The 16739-nt window shown below is 37.4% G+C and overlaps 1 protein-coding gene across 1 annotated transcript in view; it reads left to right on the forward strand.

Moving 5' to 3' along the window:
* The window catches only part of marchf5 (membrane-associated ring finger (C3HC4) 5), a 41726-nt gene extending 24987 nt beyond the window's left edge, over positions 1-16739 (forward strand). The window contains exons 3-6 of the mRNA XM_007258683.4: positions 7871-8001; positions 9507-9690; positions 13322-13488; positions 13987-16739. Coding sequence (XP_007258745.1) covers positions 7871-8001; positions 9507-9690; positions 13322-13488; positions 13987-14103 — 599 coding nt within the window. The 3' untranslated portion in view covers positions 14104-16739. The remainder of the gene's footprint in view (positions 1-7870; positions 8002-9506; positions 9691-13321; positions 13489-13986) is intronic.

Below are 16739 nucleotides of genomic sequence, written 5' to 3' on the forward strand. Positions count from 1 at the left end.
GAGGTAGAACACAACTACAATGCACTAAAAAAAAATTATTGTGTAACATAAACTTACAGAAATAAAATGAATGAAAACAAAAATACATTAATGCAAAAAATATAACTATACATAGCACAAAAAAACACATCATATCACATACTCAATATTTTTTTTTTACCTTTAGTAGTGATGTTTAATAAGTAGTTACATGTGGTTTTATTTTTTGCTGTGTTTAAACCCTGACCACTAGACAGCACTGTGGTAGTCTGTAGTTAGATCCCACTGTTCTGATTGCATAAAATGATGATAATTTTTAGTTTATTTGGATTCTATAAATGTATTTGTTTTTTTTTTTACACTATGACTGCAATAAAAAATTTACATTACAATAACAGTTTATCGCAATGTATATTTGTATGGCAATTTCTTGCCACAAACATCGCGAATTTGGGGGACACAGACTTAAATCTAGACTCTCTAGATTTTAAGACCCAATCCCCTTTCACCCCATGAACCTACCACTTACCCCTACCCCTTCTTTTCACAATCCTTGGAACAGAGTTACAAGGGGAAGGGATAAAAACCTCCCCCTTAGATTTGGGACAGCCCTTCAAGCACCCGGTATGTCATCAGGATCGCTAAAGTTCAATTAACTTTCATTTAGCTTTTATTTTATTTTATTTTTCCATTCCGCCTTAAATGCTAAAGTCCCTGCTGCCAGTTGACCCATTTAAGGTGGAGCGGGAAAGTTAGCTAGCTAGCTACTGAGGCAAACTTCTAGCAATCTTTCTTTTAATGCTTGCTATGAAGAATTTGGCCATAAAATATTAAAACTACACATGACACTATGGTAATACAGTGCTAGTCTTCACTTTAAACAAAGAAAATACTTACATTTGTGGGTTTCTTTGGTCGCTTATGCTGCCATCTTTTTACATTACATTACATTGCATTTGGCAGACGCTTTTGTCCAAAGCAACTTACAATAGTGAAGTACAAAAGTAATAGACGTTAAAGGTAGGGGGAAAGAGGGGAAGAAGGAAATGAGGTTAGAAGTAGTTAGTGTGTTAGAGGTGTTAGGAGAGTAAGTGCTATTTGAAGAGCTCTGTCTTCAGGAGTTTCTTAAAAATAGCGAGAGATTCTTACCTACCCCTCCAGCCTAACAAGTGGTAGGGGTAAGTAATAGGGCCAAGGGTTGAAATGGGATTGGGCCCAGTTCTGTGGGTTTTAAATTTTGAATGCCATGTCCAAGTTTGTCATCTGCTACTATTTGAGTCCTAACCTCAAGTTTATTTGCTCCTTCAGAGAACACGCATTCACACAAAAATACATTACATTTACAAGGAAACCTTGAGTGAGTTGTTAATTTTATAAGATGCTCCTCCAGCAGTTGTGACATCTGAACCCCCTGCGTTCATACTTTTCCAGTTATAGCGCCAGCACTGAAATCTTAAGTGCCTTCTCCTCATGGCAGTGGTTGGCTTATTTGACTGCTTGTGGTAAACATTCATAATTGATCACTTCAGTGTGATAAATGGCTTCTTATTCTTGCTTTGCGCTGTGGCTGCTGCGGGGAATAGCATGCAGGACTAATAATAGTGCTGGAAAAACAAGTCTTATTTAAATGGAGAAAGCCAATGATGTGAATTTTGTCTGTGTGAGAACAAGGCTGTGTGTTATTGGAGCTGGAGAACATGCTGACAGCTCAGAAGAGGGGGATATGAGACAGGAGAAGAGGAGAAGGAAGGAAATGAACTGATGAATTGAAAGGGAGGCAGTCATCAATGTGTGTATGCTTAATTCTTTCTTTGCCAGCCTTCGGTGCCATGGAGACAGTGCCACGTAATCTGCTTTATAAAGACGATGAGAAAAGAGGTCTGAACTTGCTGTACCTTCTTCTTCATAAGATCATAGGCTAGGAATCCAGCACTGGTCTTTAGTGGACTACATTAGGTCATTATGTTAAGACTGCTTTGGGAAAGCTGAGTGAGGAAACAGACCTTTCCTTTTTTCCAGTCGTAAATGCAGGTGATTTTTGTACTGTTTGGTTTTAGCTGACATTTGATGGATGTAATCTGCCAGGTGCTTCAGTCTGCTTTTAAAGAAACTGTTTAACACATTGTTACAGGACTGTGCACAAGTTTTAGCTTCTTATCTGATCAGTAATCCTTATTGAAATTACTTCACTGTATATATTAAAATGTCTTCAAAGCTCCCCTCATGAGACTCTAGTTAATGGGGTATTCTGCATTAAATGTGAATGTGATTTCTGCCCGTGTCACCTGTCTGTTCACACAGACAATTCTAGCCAGACACCACTGGTCATGATCATTACCATCCACTGCATTTCCACTGTGGGTATAAGAACTTCTTCTGTGACATATTCCTGGTACACACGACACCAGATCTCCATCTGGCACTTATCTGACATATCCATGTGGCTGCCACTTGCTTAAACTCACAAGATAGTACCTCACAACATACACAAATGTTGGCAAGTAGAGCTTAGATCCCACCACTTTCCTCTGGCCGGTCCAAAAATAGTCAGTGAGGTAGCTGTCTGTTTTTTAATGCTATATTCATTTTATGTAAAGCTATGGAGTAATCACAATATAACAACACATTATTATTATTATTTATTATTTTTTTTATTGAACTGAACAGGTATTCGAATGACAAGCATCAAATGACATTTTTCACATTTATAATTTCCCCCAAAAAACAAACAACCAACCAGAAAAACACCCACACTATCAACCCCACTAAATCAAATTATTTTTTAAACAATAGTGGCACAAGTTAGATTGTTATAATTACGCAGCTCACACACGTGAGCTCCTCCACTTTTCCGCATTTAACTTGCAGCGCTGTGTGAAGCTAAAAAAAAAAAAACATTTTTATAAAATAATAGGTCTATGCTTCTTCAATGTTGCAATGTTAATTAACCTCATTCTGAACAGATTTCGCTCATTTAAACAGCCCAAAAAATTTTATTAAAAAGCTCAGTTTTAATGCTCTACCTACTAAAAGAATGTCGGGGTCAAAATCAGGCTCGGGCTCATAATGACAGTTTATGGGATGGGTCCGATCAGGCTCGGGCAGACTGTGCACGAACGTGGGCTCTAAGCTCTATTCCTAAGCCTTTTCTGAGGTAACATTCATGATCAATTTACATACTGCTACCCCAGTCTAATTAAAAGTTGTAAAACATTTCTTAAAGGACTGATTCTAATTTGAATCCTGGCCCTGGTCACTGCCCTGCATGTTTTAAAGCTTCCCCTGCTCCCTAAACACATAATCTTGCTAATGAGCTAATTTACAAGCCCCTCCTGGGGTCAACTGTGTGTATTTGAGGAGCGAAAGCATGTCCTAATGGCAATCATAGATTTCATTATCACCCTGATGGACAACTGACATGAATGGTTGAATTTGACTAATTTGAAAACTTCTTTCTAATGATAAGATTGAGTCTATGCACATAATTCATTGACTAAAAAAATACTCTTGTGTATTTTCTAGTCATATCTTTAGTCAGACTTCTTGTTTTGAGATTTGGTTTTGACCAGAGAAGGGAGGATTGGTTTCGTTTTGTGTTTGAACTCCTCTGGAGGTACATCTTTCTCCCTGGACTGTATATATACTGTACCAATCAAAAGTTTGAAAAAGAAAAAAAAAATAATTCAATGTTTTTTATTTTATTTTATAAATGTATGCATTGTAGATTAATACTTTATTTATCCAAATAAAAAAAAAACATGGAATTATTTATTAAACATATAAATTTGTTTCCAACCAGAATATTTTTTATATTTTATACTTGGATTCTTTAAAGTAGAACCTCTTGAGACAGCTTTGCATACTTTGGCATTTTCTCTGTCAGCTTTATGAGGTAGATTCGCACGGAATGGCTTTCAGTCAACAGCTGTGCCTTGTCAAGAGTTTGTAAGGGAAAAAAAGAAAAGAAAAACATTAAATGAGAAATGTGTTTAAACTCATGACGTGTACTTTAGATTTGAATTAAATACTGCTATACTGGTTTAGCTTCCAAACCTTTTCATCAGTTACACAAAGAACGACTCTTTTCAAAGATTCAGCATTTTAACTGAAAAATTTCATTTTGAAACACCTAATATGTAATCTAACAGTAAGAAATCTGGACTGAAGTTTTGAGCCATTCCAGTGAATGGGTGCCATTTCTGTCCCCAGTAAATTACATGTATAAATGTGCACACAAAATAACTTTAAAATACATTTTACAGGCACCATATTACAGATGAGCTACACCCAGTGGTCATCAACTATGTTCCCCAGATAGAAGATGAGACATGGCCCAGTTCTGGCCGCACTTACTACTTTCAGCCGGCCCACATACTGCTGTCCAGAGATGCTGATGACTTCATCTGAGTCTGGATGCTGGAACAGCCACAGCTAGGCCACTTCACTGCACAAACCGTTCACATGGTCAGTTTCATTTGGGCCACATGTGCTGCTACAGCTGCTGCATTGCCTTAACTGACATGAGAGGGCCTAATGTTGCCCTTAAAGAGTACCACCAAATCTGAACTGGTTCGATAATCAGGTTTGGAAATCAGATTTTTATCGCGAATGGACACTTAACCTCTTTTTACTGCAATTATACAAGTGTAAATTGAGTGTATTTAGGGGAAGGCCCTCTTTTTACAAGATCAGGAAGCTCATTGTACATTGTATATGTGTTTTCCACACTTTTTCCACACAAGAAATTTATTTTCTATGCGGAATATCTGACTGGTTTTTACTTTTAAGGTTTCTTGATATCAGTTTGAATGTTTTCTTTTCCCAATATACTTCATCAGGATTTTATTAATTTCATTTTATTTTATTTTATTTTATTTTTTTTAAGCTATGGCTGTGCAATTAATCTAAAATGAATCAAAACCAATTCTCAAAACCTCTAACAAACACAATATTAATTAAAAAAATAAAATATAAAAGTTTTGATTTTATTTTATTTTGTTTACCCTCCCCACTTTGTGTGAATGTATGTCCTCTTAAAATATAAGTGTGCTTTGTGGTCATGTGATTCTACCTTGCCCAGTCTTTGATGTGGGAAAAACTTGGAGGAGCAGTGGAAACGGCGTGTATCAAAGAAAAATGTAATGTATTATATAACATTAAATAATAATACGTCATTAATCATAATCAAGGTTGAGTGTTATGTTATGTATTTTAAGTTATTATTGTTCTCCTAAAAAGAGTGTTTTCACTGTCAAAGTGATGAGCAGTAGTCTTTCTGAATTTAATGGGCAGTGTGTGTATTTTGACAGCAGTGCTGCATTATAAGTAAACTTAGCATTCTTTTGACTGGAGAACTTTTTATTATATATATTTTTTTTTCCTTACCAGATAGAGACACTTCTTGATAAACTTTTAGACTTTTTTTTAAAGTTATTGTAAAAAAAAGAGCTACATTCTCACTGAAAAACTTCAACAGCCTTCCCCTCTTGCAGCCAAACTTCTCTCTCTTGTCTGCACAGAGTAGCCTAGAGGTGTGTACAGACACCCTGTTCTTCGGAGGCCTATGAAGAAGTTATTAATAGCATGTGGATGGACCTGAGAGAGAGGAAATCAGGTTGCCTGCTGGTAAATATTGCATGATTTCCTCCTGAGCTGCTCTGAAACATGAGCCAGAAAGGTGCTCAGGGATGAGGAGGAAAAGGGAAGAAGTTTAAGAATGTAGGTTTCCTTCTGTAGGAGTTTTGGTAGCTATTTATCATTTTTTAGTGCTCGTAGAAAGTTCTTGTTCTTAATGATGGGCTGCAGACATCTTTCATTCATGCAGTGTGAGTTGTGTGTACGTGGTGACGACAGGTTTGCCTTTCACTTTTCAGTTCTGTAAGTCAGTACCAGAAATGTTGCATTCCATTTGGGCAGTGTCTGTGTATGTTTGTGTTCAGGAATGTAGAAGGAAGCTGGCTTCATGTATTTCCTCATTGTTTTAGTTCAAAGCTTTGAAGCACAGAGGGGAATCAGGGAATGGTTGGAAGCATAAACAAATATGTGCTTTTCTCAGGTGTTGCTAATATAAGTGTTTTTATTGGGGTCATGCACAGGTCTCTCAACAGCCATGTGTGACTGTACAGTATCTATGATTGGACAATATGGTTTTATATTATTAAAAAGTCATGTTTTTTATTTAAAATATTTGTATTTTTTACATTTATATTGAGAAATAATTTTGTTTTAAACTTTTCAAAAAGTTTCAGCACCTGCTGTGTGTAAACAACTTGGCTGAAAGCAACAAATGCAACATTACAGCCGATTAATTGTAACATGGGCTAAAATATCGGGTATTTTAATGCACAAAAAACTATTTAGAGTTTAAACCTCTTTTAAAAAGTGCATAGCAAAAGGCTGTGTGAGATTCTCTAAATTAATTTTGAACTTGTATTACAATATTATGCTGCAATTGAGTGGTGACAAAAACTGAGACATACCATTTATGTATTATAATAATCTTTCTATAGCACCATTTATATATTAAAATGTGTTAACAGCCATATTACGAAATGTTTATAGTCAAAGTGCTATTTATAATACTTGAAAATAAAATGAAAGGATTTAGGAAAATACTAATTAAACTAAACTGTCCAATAATTCAGTCTAAAACTAGGCAAGGCAAGGCAAAGCTATTTTATTTATACAGCAGTTTTCATACCTTGGCAATTCAAAGTGCTTTGCATAAGAAATAAAAAGATTAAGACAATTAAAATTAAAGGAACAATTGTCCAAATAAAATAAAAAATAAAGTGCATTAAAAAGAAAAACTAAAATTAAAAAATACAATTACAACAGTACAAATAAAGTAAGATAATAAGACAAGGTAAAAAAACAAAACAGTAAAGTAAAGTGAAAGTAAAGTTAAGTGCAGCTTTAGTTAAAAGCACAAGAAAAAAGGAGAGTTTTAACCTGGATTTGAACACTTCTACATTTGGGGCATTTCTAATATTTTCTGGTAGTCTGTTCCAGTTATATGCAGCATAATAACTAAAAGCTGCTTCTCCGTGTTTAGGCTGGAATCTGGGTTTAACTAACTGACCATGGATCCATGGATTTAGGAGATCTACTGGGTCTATATTCTGTAAACAGATCTGCAATGCATTCAGAAAAATAAAGAAGACAAGAATAATCTAAGTGTAATTTTGTTTCGGTAACTAAAAAATGATCTGATTTAATGTATTGCAAAAAATACCTTTAGTATGAAGCATCACATTGTTATTTAGCTGCACAGGTAGCAATAATTTAGCTTCATTGTTCTGTGCTTCAAATCCGAGGTCAGGTTTGGGTGAATCTGGTACGTTGGAGCTGGGAAAGCCCTCTAAAGGTAACAAATGAGACAAGGGCCTTTTGAATATCCTCCAGCTGATAGATGCCAAAGAACGATCTGCTACCCCCTGCTGGAGAGGCAGACTTCCAAACCATTATCCCTTTATCCTGTTAACTCTCTGCCCAGTACATCTTCCTGTCATCTGCCGCTTATCCTTCCTTTTTGTTACTCTATCTAGCAGTAAAACTAAATTTGTCCTGCTTTTGTCTTTCTCTGTTACAAGTTGGCTTGTAATCAATCCTGACCGTGTCCATCTGCTTTCTCTACGGCAAATTAACAGCTGTAACGCACACCTTAAACCACAGCCAGGAACAATCAGAGCAGGACACATCCTCTTTGTAGTTAGAAAGTCCTTTTTATTGTAGGTAAAAGGTGGCCTGCAATTGTTTAAATCTTTTTGGATTTGTTTTATGCTGGTTAAGTTTTACATCAAGCAAAAAATAAATAAATAAATAAAATAAAACAGTAAGAATCTTGACAGAATACTTACTCTTGTCTTTTTTCTGTCTCTTTTTGCTGTAGGGCCGGTGGTGTATGTTCTAGACCTGGCAGATAGACTCATCTCCAAGGCTTGTCCATTTGCTGCTGCTGGAATCATGGTGGGCTCCATTTATTGGACCGCTGTCACATATGGAGCTGTCACTGTCATGCAGGTAGGAGGTTCTAAATCTAGTCACATTCACTCTGAAATGATTTATTTTCGGATGGACGCAGTGCGCATATTGGCTGTGAGATTGGATGATTCCTTTTCATCTTGTGGACAGCAGTCGTGCTCAGAAAGTCAGTGCAAAGGGTAAAAAGTCAATTAAAAAGTCAGTAATGACATGAGAAAGCATGGGAAGAGCTAGTTATTAGGAGTTATTAGTTGGTACTGGTGTAGTTTTAGCTTCTTTTTTTCTTCTTCAGATTTCAGACATTCTTAAAAAGGACCAACATTTAAAGTGGCAGTCCATATTTTGTCCATATTCTAAACTGAAAGCAGGAGCATTCCTAAATGGAGAAGGGATAAAATATTGTGTTTAATGATACCTAAACCTAATAAATTCGTTCTCAAAACTGTGGTGTCGGGTCACTTTCACAGGAGTTCTTCAGGCCGTGTCACGCATCTTTACGCACTTACGTCACACGCACAGCCTCTAAAAGAGGATCTGGCTCAGTTTTTTATTGAATGCGAGCGGCTGGTGCAGCAATGGAGACTTCAGAAGGGGAAACTCAGAGCTCAGTAGCTCATTCGCTTATAGTGAAAACAAAGTGTGTAGTTAAAGTGAAGTTCCTGACCGAGAACGCTCTCTCTCTCTTTCTCTCTCTGACTGAACATAACCTGGAAACGGATTCATCCGCTCTGAAAGGAGACCGCATCACACCCACCCAGTTTAAAATGATTCTTCTGCATGCTCTGTGCAATTACTCATTCTCACCAGAGAGGGCCCTCAATCCCCCAAATACCAAAACTTCTGGACATCAGCTTTAAAATGTCAGCTAGAAAGAGAATGTGTTTATTTTGTGTGAACTGAGTAAAGCACTGGTAAATAATAATAAACTATTATCAAAATGGCTTTTAAATCTTTGCTATTAAAACTTAGCCAGTGCCTCAATTGCTTGTAAAGAAATGAATATAAATATAAAAATACACTGACATCCTGTTCACATGGACAAACTAGCAAGATGTCACCATCACCGCAATATGCATGGACACTATTTGGGGTAAAAATAAATAAATGACACATTCTCAGGATATTAAAGTTTATCCTCCTTTAGTTGGAGCAGCTGTCTCAGAAAAGGTTTTCTACTAGATTTTAGAGCATTACTGAAGATTTGATTGTGTTTAGTAACCAGCATTAAAGAGGTCAGGTGAAGTTAGATGATCACCCCACCCCATCCCTAACTTATCTCAACTTTATACCCCTCTAGACCGCACCTGGCATTAGATATCATTAGATATGGTTCCAGTAGTTATTCTACATGGACTAGACAAGTTGTTTGTACATTTGCATATCTGTATAAGCAATGGGTGCAACTAAAATAATGCATTTATTAAAAATGATTATAAATATTAGAATTATTTGGACGTGGTATGGTGAGTTGCATTGTGTGCTTTGTCATGTTACAATTGTGTAATTATAATCCTGAAAGTTACTGGTTGTGTTCTCTCTGGCAGGTGGTGGGCCATAAGGAAGGTTTGGATGTGATGGAGAGGGCTGACCCCCTGTTTCTGCTCATCGGCCTGCCCACAATCCCTGTCATGCTGATTCTGGGCAAGATGATTCGCTGGGAGGACTATGTGCTCCGCCTCTGGAGGAAGTATTCCAACAAGCTGCAGATCCTAAACAGCATTTTCCCAGGTCAGAGGTCCAGCTGTACTAGAATAGACACTGGATTTGGGAACGTTAAGATGGGTTTACCCGGTGCTCCGTGTGGTCCAGTAGGCTAAGCGCTGCCACTATGATTCATGTAGCTTGCCATCGGCTACCGAAGCCCTGAGAGAGCACAGTTAGCCTTGCTCTCTCTGGATCGGTAGATGGTGCTTTTTGCCACTTCACTCCAAAAGGGTGATGTCGGTCAACACAAAGGTGTCTGTAAGCTGATTTATTGTAACCGAGTCGCTGCGCTTTCCTCCGAGTGCGCTGTGATGCTACTCGGCAATGTATCGGAGGAGGCATGTGCCAGTCTTCACCCTCCTGGTGTTGAGGCATCACTAGTGAGTGAAGGGGGAAGTCCTAATGAGTAGGTTGGGTAATTGGCCTTGTGAATTGGTGAGAAAATGGGATAAATTTGAAATTAAATATTTTAAAGATGGGAATATCCCAGGAAACTGCTTTAGAAACGAAGTAATATTTTGACCCCCTTGATACAGGTTTGAAATAATTAAAAGGCTCACTCATGGATGCGCTAAATAGGCACATATTTTTCAGTATTTAATAGTGTTTAGTGTGGTAAATTCAATATGGCAATATGGTACGTGCAAGCATTTCTAAGTTGCTCATTATTTACAGTGATATTGATTTTTGAAATCAACCAGCAAAACAACTAGGTTGGTTTAAAAAAGATTAGCAAAATGTAATCATAACTGTATACCGTATTTTTCGGACTATAAGGCGCACCGTATTATAAGGCGCACGATGAGTGAACGGTCTATTTTTAGTGTTAGTCCATACACAAGGCGCACTGGATTATAAGGCGCACTAAATTAAACTTAGCCGCAACGCTCCGACAGACCAAAATATTATGTTGAAGCACAGCAAGTACGTATTACTCCGCGACGCTCCTGACAACGGTAGCCGCAACGCTCCGACAGACCATAATATTATGTTGAAGCACAGCAAGTACGTATTACTCCGCGACGCTCCTGACAACGGTAGCCGCAACGCTCCGACAGACCATAATATTATGTTGAAGCACAGCAAGTACGTATTACTCCGCGACGCTCCTGACAACGGTAGCCGCAACGCTCCGACAGACCATAATATTATGTTGAAGCACAGCAAGTACGTATTACTCCGCGACGCTCCTGACAACGGTAGCCGCAACGCTCCGACAGACCATAATATTATGTTGAAGCACAGCAAGTACGTATTACTCCGCGAGGCTTCTGACTATAATAGCGTGTTGTGCCGAATTCGGTGAATAAAACGGTTTTAAAACAGAGATAAAGATTGGATAAGTTTCATTTCTGGATGAAGTGATTTCCAGCGCTGTTTGGATATAACTGTGGATTACAGGAGACTGGATTGATGGATTCTCTTTAGTCTGGACGCGTTTTGAAGGTAGGACCTGTGGCTGAGCGCGGGTGTGTGTTCGGGGGGTGGCGGCAGTGACCGGAGGTTACAAAAGGACAAAAGGAGAGCCTTTTATTACTGGAAACATGCGCTCTGACGCAGCTTTAATTCATGAAACATACATCCTACAGTAAAAGCACAGTTCTGGAATCCGGAGAGCCAGACGGTTCGAATGGTGTATGACATGACCGCATTCGATGAAATATGAACGAACGATAAATGCAAATATGAGAGTTATGAATTATTAAAATCATAACCAAGGCATATTTCGCCCTAAATGTTTATTTTCTGAAAGGATATTCCGCTAAATAGGCTAAATAGCTCAAAAGCAGAGATTCTAAGCTTTAAAATGGTATATTGGATGTCTATATTGAACCTGTAACTGTTCATAACTATTCAGAAACACAGCCAGTTATGAAATATTAAATATTTCTGGCCCGCCGGTGGGCCAGCGCGTGTTAAGAGGTTAACTTTACTTAGAAGTGGGCGCTAAAAAGAAACAGTTTGTGCTATTACCCCAGAACGGGTGGAAAGGAAAGTTTACCGGCACCTTGTTCTGGCCACGGAGCTACAGTGGAAACTAGCTACCCTGAGCCACAGCCGAGAGGCAGTACGGCAGTCAAAGGTAACCGCGCGCTAGCCCAAGAGGGGGATCTTTTTCTGGCGTGGGTGAGGAATTCTGCACAACAGAGCGCCGTGTACCACATAAAATCGAGGTCAGTAAACACAAGCAAAATCCATACACAAGGCGCACTGCATTATAAGGCGCAATGACGATTTTTGGGAAAAAATAAGTATTTTAAGTGCGCCTTATAGCCCGAAAAATACGGTAGTCTGATTTATTTACTATCAAGTCAAGTCAAGTCAAGTCAAGTAGTTTTATTGTCAATGCTGCATATGTACAGGACATACATAGAATTGAAATTACGTTACTCTCCTTCCCAATTTTACAACTATGATGTGATTTGCCCTGCTGCTTTTGGCCTGTGATTCTGCAATAGTCTTTTCTGATGGAGAAATGCATCCATCCCTCTGGACTGCACACTGCCTATATCTACTAGGTGCTCGCTATACATTTTCCCATTATATTGTAGTGAATATATTATGTAATTTCACACACTCACACTAGAGATGTAGCTAATCATTTCCTGTCAGTCTGAAACAGCCCAGCTTTCTCATTTGAGCAGGCACATCCACAGCTGTGTGCGAGGCTTACATGTAAGCTCTGTTTGGTTAAATGATTTGTGCTATTTTAGTTCTTCCACAAAAAAAAGAAATTTAGGATCCTTTACTTTCATCTCTCTGCATGACCCATTTTGAAATTTGAATAACAATGTATAATCCTAATTACTGCTGTAAATGTGATTTAAGCGGATGCTTACTTTAGCTATAGCTTTTAAATGTATTCCATTCTGTACACCTGTTTTCAAATGTGTCAAAAGTATTCAAAAGACATTCATTACTCTGTAGGTAAAAGTATAGTTACTAGGGTTTAAAATATGTCTGTAAACCTGAAGTATCAACTCAAACTTTTTACTTTTTAAGTAAAAGTGTAAAAGTACAGGTTTCAAAACTACTTAAAGTATAACAGAAAAAGTAATGTAAGGGAAAATTCTTAAAATGAACAAGGTCATAAGCCACGCCACAGGGTCCTATAGTGCACTACACCCCACCCCACCCCACCCATCCCCAAAGCACATTTTTGTAAAAGCCATGAAAACTATAATGCCATATCAAATGTTAATGTAGAGAAAATTGAGATGCTCCTGGGTCCCTGATTCAGCTGCATATATGCCCACTGAAAATAAATGTATTTTAGTAAAATGTAAATATATTACAGAACTCGAGTCTCTGCATAGATCATCTTCATACTAGACTAGGCATGAGAGTAGGTGTGCAGGTGTGATGAATTGTATAAACCAAGAGTTTAGGAATGGTATATGTTTTTACTTCTCATCCAATCACAATCAGATTCACTTTGGATGGAGAGATTTTTCTGGATTTAGGATCTAGGATCTCTTTTTTTTTTTTTTTTGCACAATGTGAAGCTGAAATGAAGGCTATTTTAAAATGCAAGAATTAGAAGTAATATGTCAGCTGAAAAATAATTTTAGATAAATATAGATAAACAAAATTTCTACTTAAGTGAGGCAACAAAATATAACTTCATTACTTGACACCTCTGCCTCTTTTACAGGAATTGGTTGTCCAGTGCCCAGAATCCCTGCAGAGGCGAGTCCCCTGGCTGACCATGTGTCAGCTACTCGCATCCTGTGTGGAGCCCTGGTGTTCCCCACCATCGCCACTATCGTGGGAAAGCTGATGTTCAGCAGTGTCAACTCCAACCTGCAAAGGACCATCCTGGTACGCACACAGTGACCAACATTTACTGAAGGTTTTTATATTCAACACTGAACTAGATTTAGTTCTAAGTATTCCGTTTTTCCGGAAGAATTTTTTTTTCCATTTTTTGTTTTCTCTTTCTGTTGATGTTTTGTAACTTTTATATTTCTATGACAGCAACTATATGTAAAACGGTATTTTTTTTTCCAACTGAACTTATTTTCTCACCTACCTTATTTTGATAATTAAGGTTTATTTAAAGGTTTATTTAAGTAACTGTCTACATGCATCAAATAAGATAGAATGCAACTGTATTCAACAAATTCATAAATATCGTAAACAAAAAATAATCAATCATATATTTTAAAACATCATTAATATTTCTTCTTTCAAAACTTAATTACTTATAGCACATCTGTCCAAAAATATAGAGCACGTTTTAAAACACATGTATCACTTTGATTTGCTAATCATATGTACCGAAACACTATAATACAGCAGGGTTTCCTCTGTGTGCAGGGTGGAATTGCGTTTGTGGCCATTAAGGGGGCGTTTAAGGTGTACTTCAAGCAGCAGCAGTACCTCCGGCAGGCCCACCGCAAGATCCTCAACTTCCCAGAGCAGGAGGAGGCCTGAGAGGGGCGGAGAGAGTGAGCACGCGCCCCTCTTACAGACTGGGACATCACCAATACCTCCATGCCACCTGCACCATCTCCTTTGTGTGCTTGTGTGCTGCAGAGTCAAACCCGCTCGCTGCTGCTGGGATCAGTTCTATCCTGGTGACCATGATTTGGATTTTATAGCGTACGTATTTGAAGCTGGAGGAGTGAATGGGCTGAATAGAGAGTCAGATGCTGCACCACACTTCGAGTGCATTTTGTGGTTCACAGAGGCTGTTCATTGTTTTCTCCTTAACCCTAAGAATGTGATTTCCTCACCATATTTTTGGTGAAGATTCAGAGATCCAGGCTCGTTCTCTCCAGTTATCCAGTAATCAGAGCTGGCAGAGGCCTTTTCTGTTCTGTATTTTATGTTGTGGTAGTATTTTAATTGAATGAGTTACGTGTAATTAAGAGTTTTATGTGAATAAATGATTTTTATGTTACTTTGAAGGAGAACGATGGATTAAAAATATCTTTAAGGATTTATAAGGTTATAAGGAGCAGTTGTGTCAGTGACTGATCTTGTAATGATGCCTGGGTTAAACTAAGGAGTCAGTGCTTATTGCTGTAAGACATTTAGAACACGAGGCTCTTAATATTTTTTCATTCATAAAATTCATCTCGCTTAATTTTGGACTGGATTTAGACTTGTCTGAGAGATTTGCAATAACCATAAAACCATAAAATACAATTTGAAACTAAATTTCGTCATTTATTCAGTGTGAACTATTAATTGGGACTGTGTATTGGCAAAAACTGGCAATGCGATACATATCAGGATACAGGGGTTACTTTTCAATATATCAATATATTCAATATATTGTGAAACTGTATGACAGTACCACTGAACCACTGACACCAATCTTTACAGCTTAAAAAATATAAAAAATGAATACTGTGTTACCAATTGAAACTGACAAATGATTGCAATTCAATATATAAATATATATCTAATACATATATAGTAGGGATGTATATAAAAAATACCTTTTTATATACATCCCTACTATTAATCTGTCTAGAAGATCTGTCTTAGTGGAGAGCTGGGACACAAACGTATACATTTAATAAAAAGTAATAATATAACTAATACAAAATATTTCTCCAGATTTTTTAGTCTTTTCTTGATATATAACAATCAATGCTGTATTATCTATCCTATTGGTTAATGATACCAAATGCAATTAGTAATAATTAATAACATTTCATAATACTTAAGCAAAAGCTTAAAAGCTAGTTTAGTCCAGTAAAGTAGTCAGCATTTATAGAAAATAAAAAAATACCCCCACAAAGAAAAAAACACTTATTAAAATAATGCTAATTAATGCTAATATAAAGAGAGTCAGAATGCTTTGTGTTATTTAGTTATTAATATAACAGCTTAAGGCTAGTAATAGCATGGTCCCTGAGACTGACTCAGCGCTGCATCCAGAGATTGCTCTATCGTTGCATCACTGTGTAAGAAACAGCTATGAAATTATATTTATATATATATATATTATTTATATTATATATATATATATAGTTGGATGGACTGTAACTGGGTCTAAAGTTCTAGCACTGACCCAATCACACAGTTATGATGATTATTATTTTATATCTGCACCCTGCAGCACACTTAGTGATGCTCTCCGTACTGAACTGGCAGCATTCAGAATCTCTCTCTCTCTCTCTGAGATTCTCCTGAGATGCTTCTTTTCTTTTAATACGATGAAGCTGCGTCTCTGCTGGACGTTTAGAGAACAGGCATCTCTTCTTCACCACAGGAATGTGTAATATATGGCACAAAACGACGAGCTCATGTGGCTTACAGTGGGACACGTGGTCTAAGTGGATTATTATTATTATTACGCTGAAAGCTGTGAAAGCACTGCGACAATGGTGATCATGCCAAACGTGCCGACGGATGAGAGTGGATGGATTCGAGTGATGATTTAGTGCTGGACTAAAATCTTTTCATGTGATCACTACTTACTAACCTATAAGTGCATCTGTGACGTGACTGCCACTTTGTACACGATCATCATCTGATCATACCAGAGGAATGCAAGAAATATAACTCAGTGTATTACATGTTAGATTTGTTTTGTTTTTTTGTAATAAAACAAAATAGCATGCCAATAAACACCACTGCAATATGTGATGGAAAATAAGCCTGCTGTAAACCACAGTGGGGGGGACAAGTTACATCAGCACTTAATGCTGATTTGCTGACTTTTTTTTTTTGTATGTTACCATTAGAGCACTAATCCTAATCTCTCTTAATAGAACTAATCCCCCAAAGAATGCTGTAATGTATGTGTATTATTTCTTTCACTCACTTGAAAAGGGTCTAATAATCACCAGCCGCCCTTCACCTAACTCATTAATGCCATAACCACCCATTAGTTTACTATTTATTCCTGTGTGTATGCGTGTGTGTGTGTGTGTGTGTGAGAGCGTGCGTGTGTGAGATTATTATAGGAAAACTCACGTATTTGATCAATGCAGAGATAAACTGTAATGCCAAACACAGAAGATCGATGTTGTATAAATGTATGCATTGTATATACAGATGTCTGAATTTACAGTTATGGTTGATTTGTGAATAAATGTATTTTTTCAATGCTT

The sequence above is a fragment of the Astyanax mexicanus genome, chromosome 7 (genome assembly GCF_023375975.1).
Source record: "Astyanax mexicanus isolate ESR-SI-001 chromosome 7, AstMex3_surface, whole genome shotgun sequence".
Lineage (NCBI taxonomy): Eukaryota > Metazoa > Chordata > Actinopteri > Characiformes > Acestrorhamphidae > Astyanax > Astyanax mexicanus.